This window comes from Etheostoma spectabile, chromosome 7, assembly GCF_008692095.1.
Source record: "Etheostoma spectabile isolate EspeVRDwgs_2016 chromosome 7, UIUC_Espe_1.0, whole genome shotgun sequence".
NCBI lineage: Eukaryota > Metazoa > Chordata > Actinopteri > Perciformes > Percidae > Etheostoma > Etheostoma spectabile.
The window spans coordinates 22,608,531-22,632,811 of NC_045739.1; the positions used below are offsets into that span (position 1 = coordinate 22,608,531).

The 24,281-nt window shown below is 41.4% G+C and overlaps 1 protein-coding gene across 6 annotated transcripts in view; it reads right to left on the bottom strand.

The window, feature by feature from the left end:
* Positions 1-24,281, bottom strand: part of myt1b (myelin transcription factor 1b) — a 112,465-nt gene that overhangs the window by 87,058 nt on the left and 1,126 nt on the right. For 5 of the 6 annotated variants that reach the window (XM_032522010.1, XM_032522009.1, XM_032522008.1 and 2 more), the window contains exon 2: positions 23,727-23,842. In XM_032522010.1, the coding sequence (XP_032377901.1) occupies positions 23,727-23,838 (112 nt within the window). In that variant the 5' untranslated portion in view covers positions 23,839-23,842. Of the gene's footprint in view, positions 1-23,726; positions 23,856-24,281 lie in introns of all 6 variants that reach the window. The other variant, XM_032522006.1, reaches the window with a different exon arrangement.

Here is a 24,281-nt window from a genome sequence, read left to right on the forward strand (position 1 = left end):
CACACACACAGACAAACACACACGCACCTGGGGGTTATTCTCTGAAAGACATACAACAGGGCTCCTCAAAGTCCGGACCAATGTCCGCATCCGGACCAAACTGAAAGTCAATCGGGAACCAGCCCATACTCCATGTGATGAATAAAATACGTTTAAAGACAGTTTTCTGTTTTCTATCCCCCCCCCCAAAAAAAAACTAAACTAAACGTACTTTTACTGCATAAAGCTCAGAATATTTTACTACATGAAGCTTGAAAAAGGTACCAAGGTAAATTCCATGTAACGGTACCCAAATGGGCCCAAAGGGTGAGCAGGAAAAATAAGATCTCAACTTGAATGTGTGTTGCTTGAAAGTTGAAAATGAGTTGATTAAATGCTATTTTGTAATTGCCAATCATTGCAATCTCTGAGCTGGAAAAAAAATTCAGATGCGGACCGTTGAGTGATACGTTTGCGCTAGAATGACGCACACAAACCAACGCACAAGTACAAATCCAGTTACGTAGGCTACGGTGTAGAGCCTACATACAACCAATAATCAGCCTTTAGGAAGGAGAAGGGTGAAAGAGGAAGCAAGGTGGTGCGACGATGGGCTTAGGAGAGCTTTCAATCCCCAAATCTCTCTGAGGGCCATTTCACCAAACTGCAATAACAATAATGGCTGCAGGGTTATGGTCATTTTTCAATTAATCCAAATGAAATGTGGGTAATTTTAAAGGAGCTGTGTAGGCTTGTATGGCAAGAAGCACACTGGACTGGAAGATAATTGAATCAAAGACATAAATAACAGCTCTGGTAATAGTCATCAGCATTAATGTCCACCTAATGAGCATCATCACCATCAAATGATCTCGACGGTATTTTGATGGAAAGCCGTAGATATCATTTTTACATTTAACCACTATCCATTGCACTATACACATTTTGAATGCTGTACATGCTAATCCATTTGTTTTGTTTTTCTGTAATAATACTATACTCTGAAGTAGGGGGCAGGACTTTATAAGCATTATATCATGCTTCTGCCTGCTCCTTCTTGATCTCATGCTGTTTTTGTTCTTTGGTGAATTTGTGTTTTTTTTTTAACAACATATTGTTGATTGTTCAATATAAATAAAATATCTAATAGATCAAATGCAACTTTTGCAATTTGGAGGGTGGCAGTAGTTTAGGCCAAAGGGAGATGAGTTAGGAACCAGAGGGTTGCTGGTTCAAGTCCCAGTACGGACCAAAGTACGGAGTGTGTATTGATAGCTGGAGAGATGCCAGTTCACCTCCTGGGCACAGCCAAGGTCCCCATGAGCAAAGCACCGTAACCCCCCAGAACTCAGAGCACTGGTCCTGCACTGGCAGCCCACTCACTCTGACATCTCTACTTTAGTGCATGTAAAAGGACCTGTGTGTGTGTGTGTGTGTGTGTATTTCAGGCCTGTGTTCAGTGATTTCTAAATGTAAATTGTAATTTTCCCAATGGGGATCTATAAATTATAAATTATAAATAAACAGAGCAGCAGCAGAACGTCCAGTTTGCCATGCCTCGACTTTAATGAACGCAAAGAAATGCTATAATAATTTGAATTTTATGAGCAAGTGAATACCTCATTTGGAAATTCAACCTCTATTGAATACCTGAAATTTAACTACACCCAGTGGCCACTTTATAAGCTACGCCTGTGAAAATCTATTGTGATCCGGGGCGACCTCTACTAAATAGTAGGGCTGCACAATAGAGCCCGACTGATAAAGGATTTTTAAGGCCGATGCCAATACAAATATTTGGTTATTTAAAAATCTTATATTCCGATACATAGGCCGATATTAAGATGTGAAAACTTAAAGTCCTTAGAAACACAATAACAAAAACATTGTTGCCAACATTGACGCTGTAGAGTGCCCTCTGGTGGACAAACTATGCAACGCCAACACTGCCTAATATCGGCCAATAATATCGGCCCGCCGATATATCGGTCGGGCTCTACTGCACAATCTAGAGTTTTTTTTATCGTCATCACAATATCAACTGGCGCATTACACATCTCGCAAAAGACACTCTTTTGTGTTGGTAGAATGAAAATATTGGCAGAAGACTGCACTTTAAAATGTACATTCCATTCAATGTTAGAAATGATTTCCTTTTGTTTGCTTTAAATTCAACAAACATTTTGTTGTATTTTAGCCCAACACTGAAAGCAGCAGAAATGAAGAACTGAGTACACTTTAATATCTGTTATTTAATGCAAGTAATATCGCTATTGAGATATTTAACGTTATCGCATATCACATATTTTCCTCATATCGTGCTGCCCTACACCTGGTAGAGTGGTCGCCTCATGTAGGCCGAGTCCTGGGTCTAAATCCGATCTGGGGCCCTTTGTTGCATGTCATCCCCTGTCTACCCCTTACCCTTTCCTTTCTATCTACTATCACCATCTGATAAAAATAAAACTGCTCCCCCCCCCAACAAAAAATATCTTAAAAATCTATTGTGTTCCAATACAACAGCTGTCATAAATTCTACCTTAAAGCCGCCTACACGAGGAAGGGGGCGCCTGGGTAGCTCACCTGGTAGATTGTGTGCCCCATGTGTAGAGGCTCAGTCCTCGCCGCAGCAGCTGCAGGTTCAATTCCAACCTGTGGTCCTTTGCTGCATTCATTCATCCCCCACCCCTCCCCCTCCATGTCTAAGCTGTCCTATCAAATAAAGGCCTAAAATGCCCCCAACTTAAAAGGTCAGCGGCAACAAGGTTAAAGTTGAATTGATTAAAATTCAATTTAGTTTATTACTGAGGTCATAGTAAAGGGTATGGCTGTACTGGAATACATAGTTTTTTAGAGATGTTTCTCATGTTTTGTCCTGACTAGCTACATACATGAGGGGGCAGAATATTAGAAAGACCTATGAATATAATGCAGTCCAGCATAACACCGTCCCTAACTCTGACACCAGTGATGAAACATTTAACTGAATTAACACCTTTATGACAGTGTCAGGGAAAACAGGACATTATAAGCATTGTTAAAGTCTACTTTATGGCACACAACAGTTGTATAGAATTATATCAAACTGTACAAGTGCTCCTTATAAAGTGGACAGTGAGTTTATTTTTACATTGAAATCTGTTTATGTGGTTTGAATGCCTTTCTTTGAAATTTGAAGTTGTACAACTTCAGATTTTACAACTTTTAAACTTGTTATCAAGTTATAAGTAAGTTTCCAGTATTAAAGAACTTTACTCAAGTTTCTCAAATTCCCATAAATAGAAGTTGTGATCCGGCTGCATTAAACGAGATTTTGTCTTTGAATATTTTACTTTCTTTATACTTGACTTATCTAACCATCTTAATGTATGTGGGTTTTCGAATTAATTTTTGGTGTAGTCAAAAATAATGTCCACAAATACAGGAATTTCCCGTGATGGAGGTTTCCATTCACTCATTTGATCTTTTCATTCTTTGATATTGTGACTGATAGGATCTAAACCTGGTAGGAGAGATAGGTTGGTTCATTATACTTTGTAGCCTAGATGTTTAAGTTTAAATTTTTGTTATCTTTAATTTAGTGTCTGAATGTAACTATAAATTCAGTGGTACCTAGATTTCACAATTTGGTATTCAGTTGCTTAAAAAAACTAAAATCTAATTAGTATGGCCTTTTTTTTGCTTCCATGTACTTTTTTATTTCCTCTTGCAGGCTCTGCGGTCAGAAGAAGCACGCTGCCATTACTCTGACATTCTGCTTGACATTCAGGTAGCATAGCAACATGACAACATGCCCCTACAGCCCGGTGTGAGAATATAGATGCTTTTTGAAAAGGTTGACAAGAGAGAAAGAGAGAGTGAGAGAAGAGATGAAGAGAGGGGGCTTGGGCAGATTTGCTTCTTCTCCTTTTCAGCCCCCACTCGAGAATCCCGTTTGAAATTTAAAGCACCTTTTTTTGTGCGTCTAAAAATACCTTTACACAATCTGACATAAATACTGCCCAGAGGGAGGAGGACTTTAGTTCCCCCTGCCGAATAGCATGATTCAAAAAGGGTTATAAGTGTACACACTCTGTATACATAACAACCTACATACGTCATTTAGAGCACATTTCATGCACAGTACATATTTATCTATAAATGTAGTCCTACATATCAATCCTACATGTGACAAACACATTCTTTTTTTTTTTAAAGATTATTTTTGCGGCATTTTTCGGCCTTTATTTTATATTATACTGTCCACACTTTGTTTGTATTGATTCTGTACGCATAGGGAAAGAAATGTACAGAAAGTGAATGCTTAAAAAATGGTTTCTGTTGTAAAATGAGCTGAAGAGAGAGAGATAGATAGATAGATAGATATATAGATAGATAGATAGATAGATAGATAGATAGATAGATAGATACAGAGAGAGAGAGAGAGAGAGAGCGAGAGAGAGAGAGATAGATAGATAGATAGATAGATAGATAGATAGATAGATAGATAGAGAGATAGACAGAGATAGACAGATAGACAGAGAGATAGACAGATAGATGGAGAGATAGACAGATAGATAGAGAGATAGACAGATAGATAGAGAGATAGATAGACAGAGAGATAGAGAGAGAGAGAGAGAGAGAGACAGACAGACAGACAGACAGACAGACAGAGAGAGAGAGAGAGAGAGAGAGAGAGAGAGAGAGAGAGAGACAATAAGCACATAAAACTTGTAACACTGGTCAGAGGGGTTATGTAAATGACTTTTTTCTCACATCAGAATTCAATTCATAATTCATAAAGATTAAAGATGAATTTCAAATAAGGCCCTGTTGGTCCCCCTCTCCCTCCCCCTCCCCCCTCCCCCTCCCATCCAAGCTCTTCAGACCCTCTTCAGTGCTTCGAGGGATCCTGTCCCTCCTGACCAAATCAATACATCTGCTGACAGGATCCTGCCCGTTAGCCTCCAGTTGCTCAGGATAGAATATCACTGTCTCCGACAACACTCAACCCCAGTATTCACTCGTAAGGGTCCGTGAGAGGCTCTTCCCCCTCCTCGTCACAACTACAACAACTCCATTACAACTTTCTGCTATATCATTTTTTGGGGTTTCAGAAAAGGGGACAAAAAAACAAAAAACACATCTAATTTATGAATTCCCCCCCACATTCTCACCTAAGTCGGAAACCCCGTTGTCAAATGTCCTGAGCTGTGTTTACTAGTAGTCCAGTATAATTTGATACGTGGCTTCACCCAGTGGTGGAAAGTAACCGAGTAGGGCGGGGCAATTAATCGCACTTTGATTGTGATTTCGGCTCGATCACGGCAACGATCACAAAAACAATGTAAACGAGAAAAAACATCATTTTGCAAGTAGACTCTTATTTTGACCTGTGTTCAGAAAGGCAACTTTAAAAAGTTCTAATGGGAAAAGTATTAAAGGGAAGTTTAAGTTTAATTTTTTTCACTGTTGAACTGTTTTTTTTTTACACAGTTTGTGACACATTTGCTTGTAATGTGTAGTTGTATTCCCCCTACGCTGTACTTTCACTTTAACATGATAAATGTACACTATTATTTCAATTTTAACATTAACCAGATCACATACAATAGTCAAGATTACATAAACCGGTATAGTTTGTAATTGTTCTTAATTTCTACATTAAAGAAAATTTGATCACAAAAAAAGATTACATAAACAGATCATTTGACAATCTATTTTCCAAAGACAAATCATCCGTTCCTGTTTACCAACCCGACAAACTTACATATTGACGGTAAACCCATTAAGGGCTTTCCCACCAAACTTTAAGATGGAAAAAAAAAAAATAATAATAAATAAATAAAAAGTTAAAAGGCCACAAAAAGTGCCTCATCTTCCCAGAAAGGAACAGCAGGCCACTCCAGACTTTATCATTGACTCCATGATGCAATTAGCCATCACGGTGGTGCAGCTGTGGTTCTGCTGATTGTATTAGAGGATCTATGATGTCTTTCTGGACGAAACCCCAGAGATTGAGAGAGGGGCGCTCACAGAGCCCTAAAAAACAATAAAGACAAGTGGCAAAAGCCACAACTCTCTGTGGGTCTCCGCTCTTGTTAGAGCCAGCAAAAGTTTTTTTTTGTTGTGGGTGTTGTTGTTTTTTATTCTTGCTGTGGTTTTATGGCCCAGGGGTCGTTATCTCTCAAACACAGGAAGAAACCAAGAGTCGACTTCAAACAATGCCACATATGCACGCACCAACGCACTCAGAAAACTTCCAGAGGCACTCTGGGGATTGCTGTGAGGAAGCCCCCTGGGGGGATGAGGTGACTTTTGACATGGACAGCAACATATCATGCCCCTGAACACACACACACACACCCAGTCGCAATCACCCTCCTCACCCACCCCTGGGGGACGGAGAAAGAGAGGCAGGCAGGGGAGATAAGCACTGACAGCCCTGCCCCCCACCACCTTTCTCTTCTTCATTCAATTCAACCCCCACCCACCCCTCCATGTCCACATGTTCCCTGTACGCCTGCCCTGTGTAGAGAGCCTCTGCCAAGTAGAGTGTCTGTGTGCTATCTGATCAATCTGTGACACACACACACACACACACACACACACACACACACACAGAGGTAAAAGCCATTATGGCCCCTAAAAGCTACTCCATCCAGGGACAACAGACCCCACCTCAGAGCAGCCACAGCTAAAGTTTACAACAAAAGGGTTGGAGTAATTAGAAAGACACTCCCCTTCTGGAAGAAATACTGGGAAGGGAGGAAGGGGGGGGGGGGGGGGGGGGGGGGAGCAGTGAGTACAAGACAGAGGGAAAGAGATGGGTGAAGAGATGTAGAAAGAGCGACAAAGAGAATGGCAGCACAGCTTAGCTGTAGATAGACAGAGAAGGAATCTGGAGAAGAGAAAGAGAAAACAAGAAAGAGAGAGAAGAGTCCCCAAGAGTACAGCTATAAACTTATCCATTCAGTGCAGAAGTTGTAAAAATGGAGGAACAATCGAGGCGGAGAGACAATGAAAAGATGACTAGAGGGCAGGAAGGAATCATTTCAAGGTCACGACATGCGAGAGGGAAAGGTTTACTGCTACGGAGCAGTTAGAATATTAGATCTGAGCGAGAGCTGTGGAGGCTTAACAATGGGCCTCACCCATCAATATTCTGTGTGAAGCCTTAAAACACGGTGCTGAAAGAAAAAATATCTCATTTGACATTTCACCGGAAACGACACATGCTAAATTGAAACATTTTTGGGACGCAATGGCTTTAGCTTTGAAAATCCCCCCAAAAAATCTTCTTGGACTAAAATGAGTTTCAAATTCATCTCCAGCCCAATTTTTTATGAAATGTTTTGTCAATGTGACCAGTAGCCCAACATCAGATCTAATCACAAAAGCAAAACTTGGTGCTATCAGAAGCATGAGGCTCAGATTATGACTGGACCATGTGGCGTGTTGAGGAAACTGTGGCTTGCACAGAGCGCTGTGGGTGTCAAACAAATGCAGCCTGATCATTCAATTATTCATTATGTTACTGCTCTGAAGTTGCTAGCGCTAAACCCACCAGACTCCATTTAAAAAAGCAATGCTTTTAGCATACAGAGCCAACATATTGTCGTGCTTTACCTTCCGGTGGGATGGAGGTGCGTGGGTATAGTGAGACATACGACAAGGGATCTTTTATACAAACTTTACTTGCTCCGATTACAGGTTAGTTTACAATCACACCCGATGTTGTTCTGTGTGATAAACTGCGTTGTTTTGGGCTCTAGCTCAGACACAGACAGCGTTTTAGCAGTGTCCATGCAGGGAGCCATGAGTGCCGTACCACTAGTAGAAGTCTTGCGATGGTAAACGTTATCTAGATTAGCTGCGTTGCATTTACTGACTTCACACTTCGCTCGGAAGAATTAACACAAAATACAAGACTATGCTTATGTACAGCTTAAACTACCTTACAATATTTTCACATGTACTGTAAATCTGTACACTATGTGTTTATTTCAAGCAAAGCTAAAGTTGTGATGGTTAGAAAAGTAGAAAGACGACCCAAAACGGCTTTTCATAGTTTTATTTTGTTTCTGTAGACTTTGAATAAAGTGTATTTAACAATGCTAAAATTACTGTTTATTTACATGGAGTCTGGTGGGTTTGGAGGGGAAAAAGATCACAGATGTTTTTATCTTAAAAAAGAGGATCTCAAAAAAAAGGTTGACGTCCTTAAAAATACTTTCCATAAGGTTGTCAGACGCTTTGAATATTAATCTGAGCCTGTCCGTGGTAAAACAAGCACTTACGTAAAGGTAAATACAAGCTGGACAATTGCCCCATTAACTTACATTTAGCTTGTTTCGCCGTTGAGGACTGCAGCGATCTCGCTTAATACTGGACCAATTGTTGTTTCCATCAGTCACTTAGACACAAAAAACATTGAACAAATAGGCTCTAGGTTGAAAAAACAACGGTAGCTACTCTTTAATGGTAGTTCCACTTCCCCTCATTCACTTCCCCTCGGCCCTTGGTATTACAAAACAGTGCAAGTCACACGGAGTCCACTTGGAGAGCAGAGGGAAAGTGGGCAGGAGATTAAAATGGAACACACCTGCCCTCGTCCCCTCTCAGCTCAAACTATCATGATCGACCACCGATATATCGGGAAATGCCTAATATCGGCCGATATATCGGCGGGCCGATGTTATCTAACCGCCACCAACTGGTTGAGTCTGCTGGCCTCGCCAGCCTTGATACCATTCCCCTGGTACACCACAGCAAGGAACCGAGCACTGGCTACTACAGACTGGTAAAAGACCCGCAGGAGTTTTTAGCACACTAAAGGATCTAGGTATCATCTGAAAGAAGAGTCTGCTTAGTCCCGTCAGTGTTTGTCCAGTCCAGTTTTGTCTTACCCTAAGGTGGTTGAATCCACCCTCTCCAATTCCTCCCGCTGGATGAAAACTGGGACAGAGGGGCCTCCTGTTCTTTTGGTAGTCCACCGCTTGACCCTCCTTCACACATCCTAGCATTACAAGGACTGCCGATCGTCGCTATGTTCCTGCCCCCCTCTACATACCGGGCCGGAATATCTGTCTGTCTACGTGGGACTCACCTCTCTAAGTCAAGTCCAAGAATTTAGCTCCCTATGTGGGCCCGTTTCTAATCTGTCTTGCAGCACTTTGCCAGAGAGCCCACTCCAGCTCTCCTTCAGACCCCCACTACCCGCCTAGCTTCTCACGTCTCTTCTATGTGACATGGCAAAAGAGGCAGCAGAACTTTCACTACTAAATGATGAAAATAATGTGAAAATGTTTTAGTGGATTCACTTTCAGAAATGTCACTGATGCAGCCTTTACAGAGAACTGTCTTGATATCATTCATTCTTACCTTACTGCTCCCTCTTGCGCACCCGGTGCCAAATGTCACGGAAGCCTTGTGTCTGTTCTGTAAATGTCCCGTCATGTCTGACTGAACCCATAATGAATACTTACGTGACGGACACCTGCCGCCATAGTTCTAACAGATATATGAAGCCAGCAATGTTACATATTCCATGTCCATGGATGATTTGTTGCTGATTTGGTTGACACGAGCACTAATACAGAACAAGAATTATTTGAAATCACAGTCCAACTGATAAATCATCTCCGCCAAAAGATAAGGCAAGGCATAAACGTTTTCTTGAAGGAAAAGTTAGTGGCATAAATAATGAGTAAACTGCAGCTATGCCTGCTTGGCTCTGCAGTTGCAACGAGGCTAATTAGTCCTTAAGGGAGAAAATCACAATTTGAAAAAAAGAAAATGAATTATCCTGCACTAATACAATGCAGTGATAACCATGGGAGGAAAAAAGCTAGAGTGAAATGATCAAAACAACAAAAGACTGATGCAACAGTAGCTAAAGCACTTCTGAGAAAAAAAGAAAAGATATCCAGTTATTTACAGTAAATGGCAGAGTCCTTTCATTTGCTAGATGTGCGCTATTGACTGGCATTATTTACGTCAAAAAGAACACAGATGCAGAGAGACAAGATAGGAAATCCAGATCAATAACGGGAGAGGGGTCGTTGACTCCAACACACAAAGAGTCCCATTAATAATGTCTTTAAGGCCAGGAAGAGAAACAGTAAATCATGTTGTGTGGACTACTGGTGATACCAAGACTTTACTCTTCAAACACAAGCAGGCACATTAACTGTTACACAAACTTATGCAAACCAATTTCCTTTTGATCGGTGTAAATAACAAATGACTTTGCTGATTCAAAAATGTTCAGTTTTATTTTGGTTCAAAGATACACAGTCACTAACTATGTACTGTAGTTCACTTTTTCCTAAGCTAAGTAATCCCTTCATTGTTCAGGTTCACTTACGTACAACAGTGAGTCAACCAAGGGGATAAGCGTCTCTTCACAACGCATAGCTCCTATGGCGCCTTTTGATGCTAAAAAGCATAGCATTCCATTGACTGGCATTAATTTTGGTGTCACTTTGACAGTGAATACCTTTACATCTGAAGCATTTAAAGACTCTATTTGTCTATTGTTTATTTCTTAAGAAACTTGAGAATGTATATAAAAGGCTCCGTTACCTTGTATCTTACGTTATGGCTCCGTAGCAGATGTTTTTCTAAAAAAAAGGCTAATGATTGTGTCATAACCACGCAACTTACTGTTACATAGTAGAGGAACTACCGAACAGTGCAGGGTAAGCTTGCAGACAGTTACGCCTTACATGAGCTGTTTAGGTTTAATTACTAATGTTAACTACCATTATAGTTAACATTAGCCTGTGTCTATGTTATCTCATAACATACAGTACCTACGCTCTCTGACTCTGCTAATTGGGAATGATTGAGATTTCTCTTGCACAGCTACCAGAAGACTTACAACTTTCAGACACGTTGCTCACGTCACATCTACGTCGTCAAGCTCCGTTGGAGGCTGTTAGAATCACTGTTTCAGTGATGGCTGAGCGTTACTGCGTCACTGAAAAAGGGCTTCTGATATCCTTCACTGGTCTCCATCCAGAATAAAGGGATCTGTTGGTCCAGTTCCATAACGGTCTATGGAGCTAACGCATCACTGTTCATACCGCTGTAACATTTAGCGCCGACTGTCATTTTTGTTCAGTTCACTTATTTATTTTTATTTTTTTTACATTTATTATTTTGTTGGGATTTTTAGGCCTTTATTTTCACAGGACAGAAGAAGACTGAAGACATGAAAGGGGAGAGGGACCTGCGGCCCGTTGGAGTTAAACCCACGGCCGTTGCGTTGAGGAGTAAACCTCTATATATGTGCGCCTACTCTACCAACTGAGCTAACCCGACCACTGTTCAGCTCACTTTTAAGATACGTCACCAACAATGTAATTTGTTAAAAATCTTTCTAAACAAACCGATTGCATCTCCACTCAGATGCACAACAGAGACAGCGTGTCTACCGAGGATAAATTTCAGATTCAGATTAATTCAGTTGTCATAATTCTTTGTTGTTCTATTTTAATCAATCTAGCTGTCTACACAGGTCGCTTAACAGCTCTCATTTCACTTGTACTATACACTTATAAACACAGAGGCATGGTATTGAAGTTTTTAGTATTTTTTTCTACCCTTTTATACATGTAACTACAGTGATTGTGTGTTGAGCTCTGAGCGCTGCCAAAACACGGATGACGTTCAACTCAACTCTGTGCCTTAACGCATGCTGTGTAGACCCAGACGGAGCACCGAAGCTGCTGCTGCGTGCTGCTCGCGCCTCCTGTGTAGACACATTGTAAGTAAACACATCATTGTTCAAACTGCAGTTTAGTATGCACAACAGTAAGTGAACATGTCACCCGTTCATACCAACTGTAACATTTTGACTTCAGTCATGTCTTCAGTTCAGTATGTTCAATCTTCAAGCTGTTACACTCAGTTTTGTACGAAAAAGACCTAGTGTATACAAGCACTGTTTAAACTAATGTTTTGTAACTATTTGTGACAGAATTATCACATCGCGATTGATTGATTGATGATTTCTGTGGCTTTTTGTGGTCTTTTAATATGCTTTAAAACTTTCGCACTATATTGAACTTATTGATTGTAGTGTATATATTACTTATCTTTTATCTGTTGTACTTATTGCCCCGTTGGACGGAGAAAAACGTATTTTCGTCTGTATGTCTGGCACATTGTGCAGAGTTGACAATAAATTTGACTTGACTTTTGACAAAGAAGTAAAGTACACGAGAGAGGTAGAGTATGCACAGCGGGACAGGGAGGCAGTTTATTGGTTCTTTCCAAGCGGACTGCGAGGCAGTGATTGGTGGATGTTTTTACAGGATTACATCAGCTACAGATGATGGATTTTTTTTGCTCCTTTTTCAGAGCCCATAAGTTATTTATTGCTGTCAGGGTGTAAAGAGCATTTCAAACAATATATAAAAGGTGTATATTGGAAAAAGTTAACAACCCTGTCTTTAAGACCTGGGATCAGTGTGGAGAAGGGGCCAAGGTAATGCTTTACTGTCACGATGAGAGCCTCGGGCCTGGATGCATATACCGGTATATACACAAATTTAAATGGATAAACAGTGCGATAGATCTTGCACAACTTAGCATGGCATGCAACACAAAAGAATAAACAAACAGAAACTTTTTAAACTTAGACAAGACCCTCACAATGTTTCTGTAGGTCTGACTGCACGGTCCAAGTTGGTTTATTTAGCCTTTTGAGGCCTCTGTGCATAAAGCCTGTGCTCTAAGCCTTTTCGATATATGTGATAATGGGATTCATTGCTTCCCCTCCCCTTTCCCCTTTTTTCTTCTCTCCCTCCTCATGTCCTGCACGACATTCATTTGAAAGGAAGGCATTGCATTTAAATTACGCAGGCAGTTTACTGTAAGAGTCCACCAGGGAAATCGAAGAAGAGACAGAAAGATAAAAGAGGAGGAGGGGGGGGGGGGGGGGGGGGGGGGGGGGGGGTGTAAAATAGAGTTATTGGAAAAAGCATTGGTAGGAAGGCAAAGTACACAGAAAGATGGGTAAGCTAGAGAAGGGGATGGTGGGAAGACATGGAGCGGGCAAGTGAGTGAGGAAGAGAGTGATTGAGTGAAAGAGAGAGAGAGAGAGAGAGAGAGAGAGAGAGAGAGAGAGAGAGAGAGGTGGCCCGGAAGAGAAACTAAGATCACTGTCTATCCTTTGTCCTCAATCTGTTTTGTTGTTGAAGATGGGCAATCCATTTTCCACACCACTCTCTCTCTCTCTTTCTCTCTCTATTTCTTCTTCCTCTTTCTGTCCATTCTCTCTGTTGTTTCTGTTGACCATGCTTTCCTCCTCCCCTCCACTGATGAATTACAAACAAGTCCAGGCAAACCCAGAATGCTCTTTGTCATCCCTGCAGCAAAGGACTGGTGCGTTTGGCTATTTGCATGCAAATAGGAAATAGGAATAGAAGTGTGATGTCTCACTCTGTAGCTAAAATAGAGAGCTCAACACACAGGGTGAAAAGAAGAGTTTTTTTTTTTTTTTAAATTAAACCATGTGAACCTATTCTATAAAATATGGGCACTTTAAATAGATTACATTTACTTTTTGGGAAATTCATGCTACAGACTATAACCAAAAATGCCAAAGCAATGTTGGATGTTGGATTTGGAATTTCTTTTTTTCAAAAAGCAACAATTGAGTAATCAGGTGTATTACTTTGCAGTAGAGGTCTTCACGCTTCAAAAATGTTAGACATTACCCAAAACAGGCAGGTGGAAGACCTACAAGAACCTGACAAGCCTTCATTTTGAAAGAGAGAGACCAGATTCAAATAGAGAAGAAGCTTTGACCCAGAATGTGGTTGACCCGAACAGACCCTGGATGGATGGGTGGATGGATAGATATATGGATGGATGGACGGAGGGATAGTGTGTAAGAAATAATTAATTAAATGTAACATGTGTTTTTTAAATAATAATTAAAGGAATTGGAGCATCTCTCGTGTCCAAAACTGGTTGGTATCACAGTACGAGTTCAAGTACAAGCAAGCCAGAGAAAGGACTAATGTAGAAATCTGCATTTGTGGAAATAATAACTGATTCTCACACACTCACACACACACACACACACACACACACACACACACACACACACACACACACAAAGAGGTGTTCATTTCTCTGCAGATAGTCCAGCCTTGGCCTCATAAAAGATATGCTCTCAGCAACGAGCCACAGCAGTTAAGTGTGTGCATCCTTCTTTTACATCTCACATCCTCTGCTCTGAAGATGCGTATTACTTCTTTCAGGGTGTGTAAATTCACAATGATGAACGTGTAATGTTACAGTGGCATAAAGAGGGTGTCTCAAAGGTAACTATTGCCGGGCCTCCATAATTCCTGCAAATACGGCTGCTATAGAAACACTTCTTGTTTAAATGTAGATTATCATCTGTCAAAAAACACACATTCACAAACAAACAAAACGTATTGTAAACATTAGCTGATGCCAGTATTATAATGTCTCTTCTCAGTCAGTCAGAAAATGCATAAATATGTTTAATCTTGCATCAATAGCGGTTTCCACCAGGGGTTGATGCAAGCCCCCTTGTGGCTGGCTGCAGTATAGCTCATAAACCCCGCCCCCCTCCATGTTAGCGGATGGGACGTGGACCAAACTAATTGACATACACATCTAAAAAATGTTTCCTTATGATGGTTTCTGTCATTTTTAGTAGCTGTGATCGTGCTGACCTTTGTTTACGTGTTTATTTTTCTAATAAGTTTGGTTTTTAATAGTTAACAATGCTATGAAAACAGGGTGAAACGCCATGATTTACAACAATTGGTCAGGTGGGTGTATGGACGGACTTCGATACTGCTGCTCCATTACCTGATCCCTACACGACCACTTCATTTTGGTAAGAAGTGGAGAATGGTTATATATATATATATATATATATATATATATATATACACAAACACACACATACATGCATATAGTATATAACTATATATAGTCTATGGCTTCCAAGTCTCCAGTCTTGCTGAAAAGCAAAGCTATCTGTCTGCTTTATCACTGTGGTATCAATCTTCACATAAAACTCTCAAAAAGAAAGTGAATTTCCCAAGTGTCAAACTATTCCTTCAAAATAGCTAAAAGCCCATGCAGACACAAAAAAAACAAGTAAGCAGGTTTTTCTTCACTTAGGACCTCACAAACACCTTCACAAACTGGCTGACAAGTCTGCAGAATTTGACCCACGTTCTCCTCCCTCTCCTCCTTCCTTCAAACCATTACTGGCACAAACAGGCCATTATGCCAGACAGGCAGACATGATTCCTCTGCATCTCTCTCCCTCTATCTCTCTCTCTCTCTCTCTCGTACAGACACACAGCCCCGCTGCTTCCTCTCCCTGTGAATGAAAGAGGAAGTGCAGAGGAGACTGAAGTGTAAAGAGTCCTCTGTCTCCTCCGTCTCCCTCAGACAGAAGTGACACCACAGCCGCCGACAACAACAACAACAACAACGACAGTGACAAGCAGCGCTGGCGAATTATTCATGAGGGCTGAGAAACGCAACCGCAAAAGGAGCTCAGTGTCTACAAAACTCACTCACTCATTCGGCAGCTTGTGTTTTTTCAAAGTCATCCCGTTCATGAGTTACAGCCCCAAACTTACACCCTCCAAGGGGAGATTTCCCTCTCAATGGCGCCCACCTGGCCTGAGAAAGGAAGGCAGCAAACTAAAGATTCAAGTATGAAAGTGCCTATTCTCTAACTTGGTTGAAAAGTTTGCAGTTTGTCACAAGTAGAGCTCTGTTGCAAAACAAGACAACTTTGTGTGACACCTGAGCTCGTACAAAGCGGCAGTTAAAAACATTGTGTGCTGGTGGGAGATACGTTTCACATCCATAATGAGGAGGAAACAAATTTTGTCTGAAGTCTTTTGACTCAGTGAGACTTTGGCAAAGTTTGGGAACAATACTTTTTCACAGAAACAGCATTTCTTAAAGAGAAGACTGTGCCCATACAAAAACACCCATTATCTCTCATCTTTTGGAAAACAACAAATCTTAAAACTGCGTTCAAATGACTAGTTACTGATCTCATTATGCTTTAGTGATTTAGATTTTGTTTGTTTCTGTGGTTTCTGTGTTTACTGACTGGGCCTTAAAAAGCTACAGGCCTCAGTAAAGTTAAAAGGGTAGGCTCTTTTTTTATCTCATAGCAAGTTAATGTAAAAAGAAATATATATATATATATATATATATATATATATATATATATATATATATATATATATATATATATATATATCATATCATGAACACCCTTCCACCCCAAAAAAACTCTTCCCACTTGCAAGAATTTTCCAAAATATTTATTTTCAGTGACCTAAAAAGCTGTTTGAATGTGGACGAAAGCATAAGATGGTAAACATGGTAAAGATACAAAGGACTTTCTGCTAAATATCAGCAAATTAGCACTGTCACTGTGAGCATGTTATAGCATGCTAACATTAACATTAAGTACAACCTCACAGAGCAGCTAGCATGGCTCTGGACTCTTTGTCTTGATATTCGGAGTCGCATATCCTGTTACTGAGTTACTTTACGAGCCCATGATATTTCACGAGTCAACTTTGGAGGATGCTCACATTATTTGGCCAGCTCATTCTGCTGAAGCCCCATATTAGATTTGGCTGAACTTGGTATTAGTCTTTCCACAGAACAAGGACCATTGGTTTTGTTCTCCATCTCTGAAACTGAAATCACGATAGGATTCTCTCTCTTTATCATAAGCAACGTGGGCATGAGGTACAATTACATCACATCCCAACCATTTGGGTATGTGTGTTTTGTAATACAATGGACTTGAAAGAAAACTTATCCTTTAAGAGTGAGTTTGGTGCTCAAATTGTGCATGCTCCTCTGAACTGAAGCACCAGGGTTTAGGGGCTGCACATATCCCTGCCAGAGTGCACCATGCTGGGGGCACGACTCCCACGAAGCTCCCCGGAGGCCCCACAGGGTTGGATCTGATGAATGTGGGTCACAGGGAGCGCCCTCTGTATGTATATGTGTGTGTGTGTGTGTGTGTGTGTGTGTGTGCGTGCGTGCGTGCGTGCGTGCGTGCGTGCGTGCGTGCGTGCGTGCGTGCGTGCATGCTTGCGCTTCAGACAGTCAACAATCAGACAGCCTTTGGGGTAATTATGAGGAATGGACCTATTTCTTAAAGAAGGCAATGAAGCGTAAAGAGGACACACACAAACACATGAAACATGAACACCAGACACATGCGCATGACACAGGCAGTCACACAAACCCACATGCACACATGTTTGTGCATAAAGACACATCCATACAGAAAAAGAGAAAAAGAATCTGAATTTCAAATATCCCAATGATATATACTTTGGGAAAGGAAGCAGTTCCATCTCCATCACGCAGCAAATACAAAAACACACAGCGTCTCTACGATGCATATTGTGTAACATTAAACACTTCCCTGCTGAACTGCTTGCAGCGCATTTCCACCGTGTTTGCTGCTTCTACCATCCTGCCTCGTGGATCCCTGTGACTGAGCCATGAATACTGCATGGCTTTCCTGAAAGCACAGGGCCCTGTGGAACGAGCAGGCAAAGTGTGTGGGTTCTTCTGCAGGTCACTGTGCCACAGAGTCTCCGTTCTATATTTACTCTACATGAACCTGACTGTGCGTGTGTGTGCATGTGAACGTGTGTGTGCATGTGTGGGGGTGGGTGTCTGGGGTGAGAGAGAGACCGTGAAAGAGTTTGTGTGTGTATGCAGGAAGGTGATTTTTGTGTATGCGCATATTTATGTGTTTATGTGAGAATCTGGGTGTGTGCGTGTGGGTGTAGGGAGCGGAGGTGTGTTTATGGTTGTTTTATGAACATGGAGATTTGTGTGTGTGCGTGTGTGTGTGTGTGCGTGTGTGTGTGGTTGTGTGTGTGTGTGTGTGTGTGTGTGTGTGTGTGTGTGTTTTGTGCGTGTGTGTGTTGTGCGCATTGGAGGTGAAATAATACTCTTTTCCTGGTGATGTCACAGTTTGCCTGCACGGACAAATGCTCAGACCGCATGGAGAATGTATCGTGTACCAGAAGATCAGATGTCTCACACTGGGCAGGGTGGGGGAAGGGTGTTGTTGTGTGTGTGTGTGTGTGTGTGTGTGTGTGTGTGTGTGTGTACGTACATGTGAGAGAGACAAAGATGACCAAACCCTAGCTACAGACAATATGTGCACCACATTTTCCATTTCCTTGTTGTTAAGGTCTTTCAGTGATAATAGCATGGAATGCAGACAACAGCGAAGGTGATTCAATAAACAACCCAGATGCTTCATTCTAAAACAGAACACACATACACACACACAATATAGTCGCACAATGAAAACCTCTTTTGCAGAACTTGACATATGGCACACACTATTTCCCTCTCAATTTCAGATCCAACTCCCACAGACGTACTTGCACGCTGGCAAATTGCCCCCCTACCCCTCCTCCTCCTCCCCCCTTCTGCTCCTCTTTTCTCATCTCCCCATCTCTTCATCCCTCCCTCCCAATTCACTCCTCTTTCGGAAAGTCATCTGCTCGCTAAGCAGTAAGCAACATCGTGGACCGCTTGCAGAAATGTGAGTATACAAATGATTTGTGGCACAGGCGTCCCCACTGGCGCCAGCCTAGATGGCTGTGAGGAGGAGGAGGAGGGGTGTCCAGGGTGGGGGGATAATGTCACTTTCACCTTGTGTTTCTCTAGCAGGCCCATGATGATAATTTTTCCCATTTTCATCGCAAATTTGTTTCGGGCCAGAGCTAGCGAGGGAAGAGAGAGAGCATGATAGAGAGATGGTGGGTGAGCAAGTCCCCTTTGCTTTGCTGAGTGAATGGAGGGGGGGGGGTAAACAAGAGAGAAAGGGGAGGAGGGTATATATAAGGGGGGACGGAGCAAAGAGAGGGGTGGGGGGCGCATCTGCACAGTGACCTTTTTCTGATCCAATCTCACTGATGAATCCTAATGAAGGATTTAATAAAATCACAGTTTACAATCTGTCTCTGCATCAAAGCGTGCAATCCAATTCAAAACACAGGCCCATCTACATTTCCAATATTGTTACAAACCCATCGACCCCACCAAGCCCTTGCCTGAAAAAATAAGTGAAGCACACATTAGTGTATGTGTGTGAGAAACGGAGAGAGAGAGAGAGAGAGAGAAATTGGCCAGGCTGAAGCGTGAGCGGCTGGCACATTTGTTCCAGCTGTAACCTAATGTCACAACTCGTCATATTCATTTGGCCTTCTAATGAGGCTAAAGTCAACAAGGTGCAGCATACATGAGTGGAATTGCTGCTGCAGCTCACCGCTAAATGAACAGAGAGAAGTACACAAGAAAGTAAAAGACACAGAGGACTTGACACTGAGGGAGAGCATAACATGGGAAATCATTACAAAATTGATAAAGTATATGCCGGCCATGAGTTCACACACACACACACACACACACACACATACTCTTCATTCACGTAGTCATAAGATTGCACTTGACATTTCCCTGAAATGAAAAGGGCACACCTGTTACACTGTCAGTAAGCTCGGAGTCTGCAGCGTAAACGAGACAGATGGCTAGATCAATGCCAGCGTTTGAATGTCTGTAAGTTGATGCAGTCAAGTAAGGAGGAGAAGGCCTAGCAAACTGTGGACTCCAAACCCGGAAAACTCGGTTAATACTTAGCAACGGTGACATCTGCTGGAGAGACGTTACAACAACACTCGATCAAAGCCCTGAGCATGGACCAAACTACAGAACCAAACTGAATATTCCACCAAGCATTTACAAATAATCCTAATTTAGCCGATGTAAATGTAACAGATGTGGACAGGGTGTTGAAACGGACAACTCCAGGTGAAAATGTATTTGCTCTGCAGAAGACAATAATAATAATAATTGGCTCCGAACCTCTGCTCCTCAGCAATACAAGACGGTACTGTGAGGAGGAAACGGAAGCTACGGCAACTAAGGAGGTACATTAGGGGAATCATTCACAGATACCCAACACATTATTAAATGATGATTAAAATCAAATTTAAATTGGAAATTAGAGTTAATAAAGTGCATTTTCAACTCTGTTACATAAAATAGGATTAAAGAGTCCCCTATGAAGTCATAGAGCATTGTTTTGATTCACTGACTTACACATGAAGTTGAATAGTATCTACTATAAATCAACTGAAGTACATTACCAGGATAATTGCCTGACATACCCCGATGTCCCTCACCTTCCGCTCCCTGTGTGTTGCCGTTCTCCCAAACTGGTCGAGCTACACGCTGAAAATGATTTAGAAACTGAAAAGGTTTTGAAAAAAAGCCAGATCGTGCCAAAAAGGCAGGCCTGCTTGGTTCTTTCGGGGGATGATTGTAAAGATTTACAAGAAATATGTTTGCGGCTTTTACTCTCTAACTGGGATGGTCCTTTTGGGGCCGACTGGTGGGATCGCTGTGGACGAAGTACACACGGCGATTCACTGTTAAGAGCAAATTACGCTTAACCATGTTTACAGCTCATTGAAATAGCTTACGTTACTGTATTGTTTAAACATTTAACTTCATTTAATGTTGTATGTGTTTTTTTTTTTCTTTTGTGAGGTGCAAATGTTCAACCAAAACAAGCTCCTTGCAGAGCTACTGTAGCTGCGTCCGGAGACAAATTTTATATTTATATATATATACTGTATTCACACGCACACACACACACACACTACCGGTCAAATGTTTGAGTCACTTTCCGACAGACAGCTCAGCTACAGAACAGACCCCTTGGAGGATATCTCAGTACTGCAGGGTGTATGCTGGGAAACTTGTAACATGGTTCTTTGGTTGACGAGGAACTAACAACATCACCCTGCTGCCCCAATGAGAGCCTCCCTGCTACATCTGCACAGTGTGTTAATGAATAATATAACTCCATCTGCACTGTATCCACAGAAATGGGATCAACGCCACACTACCAATTCCACATTATAGATCAGCGGTATCTCTGAGGAATAGGTGCATTGATTGGATATGAGATCTAATGTCTGACTGCTGCCTGCATCTGAACAGCTGCAATTTCTTTCTGATTAGACTTCAGATTGTAATTACGTTCTGTATCGACAACACATGTTAATGAGACTGTTTGTGCCAGAATCCCAATCTACACAAACTGCACTGTGAGCATTATACATGGTTTAATACGGATGTTTAGGTCTGGGGTATATATTCAATTTTTTGATGTGTGTGTGTGTGTGTGTGTGTGTGTGTGTGTGTGTGTGTGTGTGTGTGTGTGTGTGTGTGTCTCCAGAAGGCCCGAGTTGATCAGAGTGAGGAGCGACAGCTGTGCTACAAATCAGAGCCCATTTACTGGTGACAGAGTCATTAAAGCCTGCTCATCTCATAAAACACAATGCACATGGTCAAATACCATTCACTCCATTCACGCTCATAACTCTACTGGGCACACACACACAGTCACACACGCTAACACACACAGAGGCACATGCACACATACACACTCACAGATGCACTTACAAACCCAATCTCTCGCAAAGCTAAACCGAGTGTGTCAATTGGAATGACTATAGGGGGCGGTTTCCTAGGTGTGTGTGTGTGTGTGTGTGTGTGTGTGTGTGTGTGTGTGTGTGTGTGTGTGTGTGTGTGTGTGTGTGTGTGTGTGTGTGTGTGTGTGTGTTGTTTGGGAATCCATAATAAGTAGGGTGATAACGACACTGAGGTAAAGATGGATATTTGCTAAAAGCACAGCAGCAGTAAACACTGCCACACTTTGTCCAAGGGTTGTTTTACGATAAGTGCACGCCACAAAACACATACTATATCCTCTCTTCTTCTTCTTCTTTCTCTCTCAGTAGAGGACAAATACACAAAATATATGAAGATTCATGCAAATCTACCTCATGGATAAAATAAATACACATAAACTGTTAATTTTTGCTTTCATACACACCCCTCTGCTACATTTCTTCACAGCCATGCTATGCTTTCTCCGGCCACTGCCAACAACCTCTCTCCTCTATATAATGGCCTTGCACAGACAGCATATCATAGATGTATAATTTAATCGAAGAATCAAAATAAAATATAGATATAATGAAAATAAATGTTTATACAATTTATGGACAAGAATAAATGAATTGCTTGATATGTGGTAGCTTCTACAAAGGCTATAATAAAATGTGTTGTAGTCTCTGGTTCCATTTAGAGAAATGCTTCCCTTTTTTTATACTTTGATGATGTTTTGGCCCTCAGGTCATCTTCAAAACCAACAATCCGATCCAATCACATGACTGTTGCTTTTGAAGAAGCCCTGAGGGCCGAAATGCCATCAAAATAAAATAGAGAAATGCATATCGGACCAGAGTGTGTGACACTTTTTTCCTACTTTTAAACTTCTACAAAGGCGACGTAAAAGAATCCTCTTGTTTCATCACAGTGACACTGAGGACACGGAGTAGCACCTGGTGTTGAAGAAGAGGATGGGCTAGCCTTCCCCTTCACAGAGTTATACACTGCATTAAAAAAGGGCTAACTGAGGATTAATGTGGCAGGCACTGGGGTGTAAAATCAGCCATGTGTGGGCCTGCGGCAACACCTGGGCTGAGGCGGTGCAGCAGTACGCTATGGAGAGACATTTGTGTCCGTTGTTTTGCCTTTCACGATCCACAAATAAAAACAGAATTTAAAAAACGTCTATATGGAAATACATTTTAGTATTCACAAATGTGTCTTGCTATCCACTAACAAACACAACCTGGTTAAATGCTAGTAATCAGTGTGCACAGATGACGTGACACATGTGAATTGGGTCGTATTTGTGTGTAGTTTTCAGACTCTTTTCACATCCTCCTGATATTGGGAATCAGACGAATCTGGCAAGCTCATGGCTCTCGACATAACTCGCATTTCTCGCCAGCACAGTTTTACAAAACTCATATTAAACTGTCACGGTGCGGAGAAAATCTAAAGAAGTTTGGGGTGCTTACAGTATGTGACATATGTGACTAGCAGTAGAATGGCTCCAGCGGCTACTGTGTTAGCAGTTAGCTCACCAACTAGCTTGCAAGTGTGTCGGCAAGCTTCTAGTACAGGGGTCTGCATCCTTTTTAATATGAAGTGCCATTTAAAAATGTACTTGTTAATCAGTGTGCTATATCAGCATTACACCTGCCATCATATACCTAGCTGACAAGAAGGCAACAAGTAATAGCCAATCAGACGCAGAGTAGGGCGGGTCTTCGCAGAATGCGGATAGTAAAGAGTCAACCAAACTAATGTAAATACCGTTACGCCAATGGCTGTGAAAGAGATTATTTGGCATGAAAATTGGAACATTTACAAAAACTCTCTTATGTGCCATTGGGTTTTTTTTGTGGATCATAAAACGTGAGTTTACTCTGGCTTTTAACACTGTTACTCTTTCCTGTTTTTGTCCATGTGCATTGAGACTACATTATTACTGCTGCACTCTCCAGAATTGGTCTTTTTCCAGCAAAGGAAGTACATTTACAGGCAGTGTTCTGTTAACAGACAGCTCGTTACATCGCAGAACTATTTAGTGGGGAAATATAAATACAAGTGCTAGACACTCCTGCTAGAAATGTAGGAATCATTGATGTAAATGAATCTGCCCATTGTAGTTCTACAGTAATACGGCGATGTATGAAGGTCAAAGGTGAAGAGGAGCGAAGAGTAAACACACGACAACACACACAGACAGAGATGTGTCTTACCTTTTTCAGAGAATTCACCATCCCTCATAGCGTGATGACGGTCGGAGTGTGGGAGCACAGCTAGTGATGACCCATTGAGCTTGAGATGAAGAATCCGGCTATGCATCACCATGGGCCTGAAGAGGAGACCTGCAAAAACTGCGTTTGTTTTACCGCCCGTCACAGTGTAGCTATTCTTCTGACAAATTAAATGGCATTTTACTAGTTGTGTCAATTCACAAAGCCCTCAGCGTGGTAAAGAAAAAAATATTTTCTTTCTCTATTAATTATAAGACTGAAACAATGTGTTCTCATGTGACTAATGTGAACAAACGCTGAATGCAAAAAGTGTAAAACTATACATGACTTAGAAAGAGTTATCAGCAATGCTTTATTTTGAGTCTACCTATTTAGCATTTCTAAGCAGCTAACATTAAATAAATGGTGTATAAGACACTGTAATGAACTTCTAAGTAGATTTAAGTGATTAAGTGTAAGTTTGTCAAAAATGTAATAATAAAAAATAATGAATAATGCAGAAAAACATATTTTTTGTAGGAAAAGTCTTGACACATG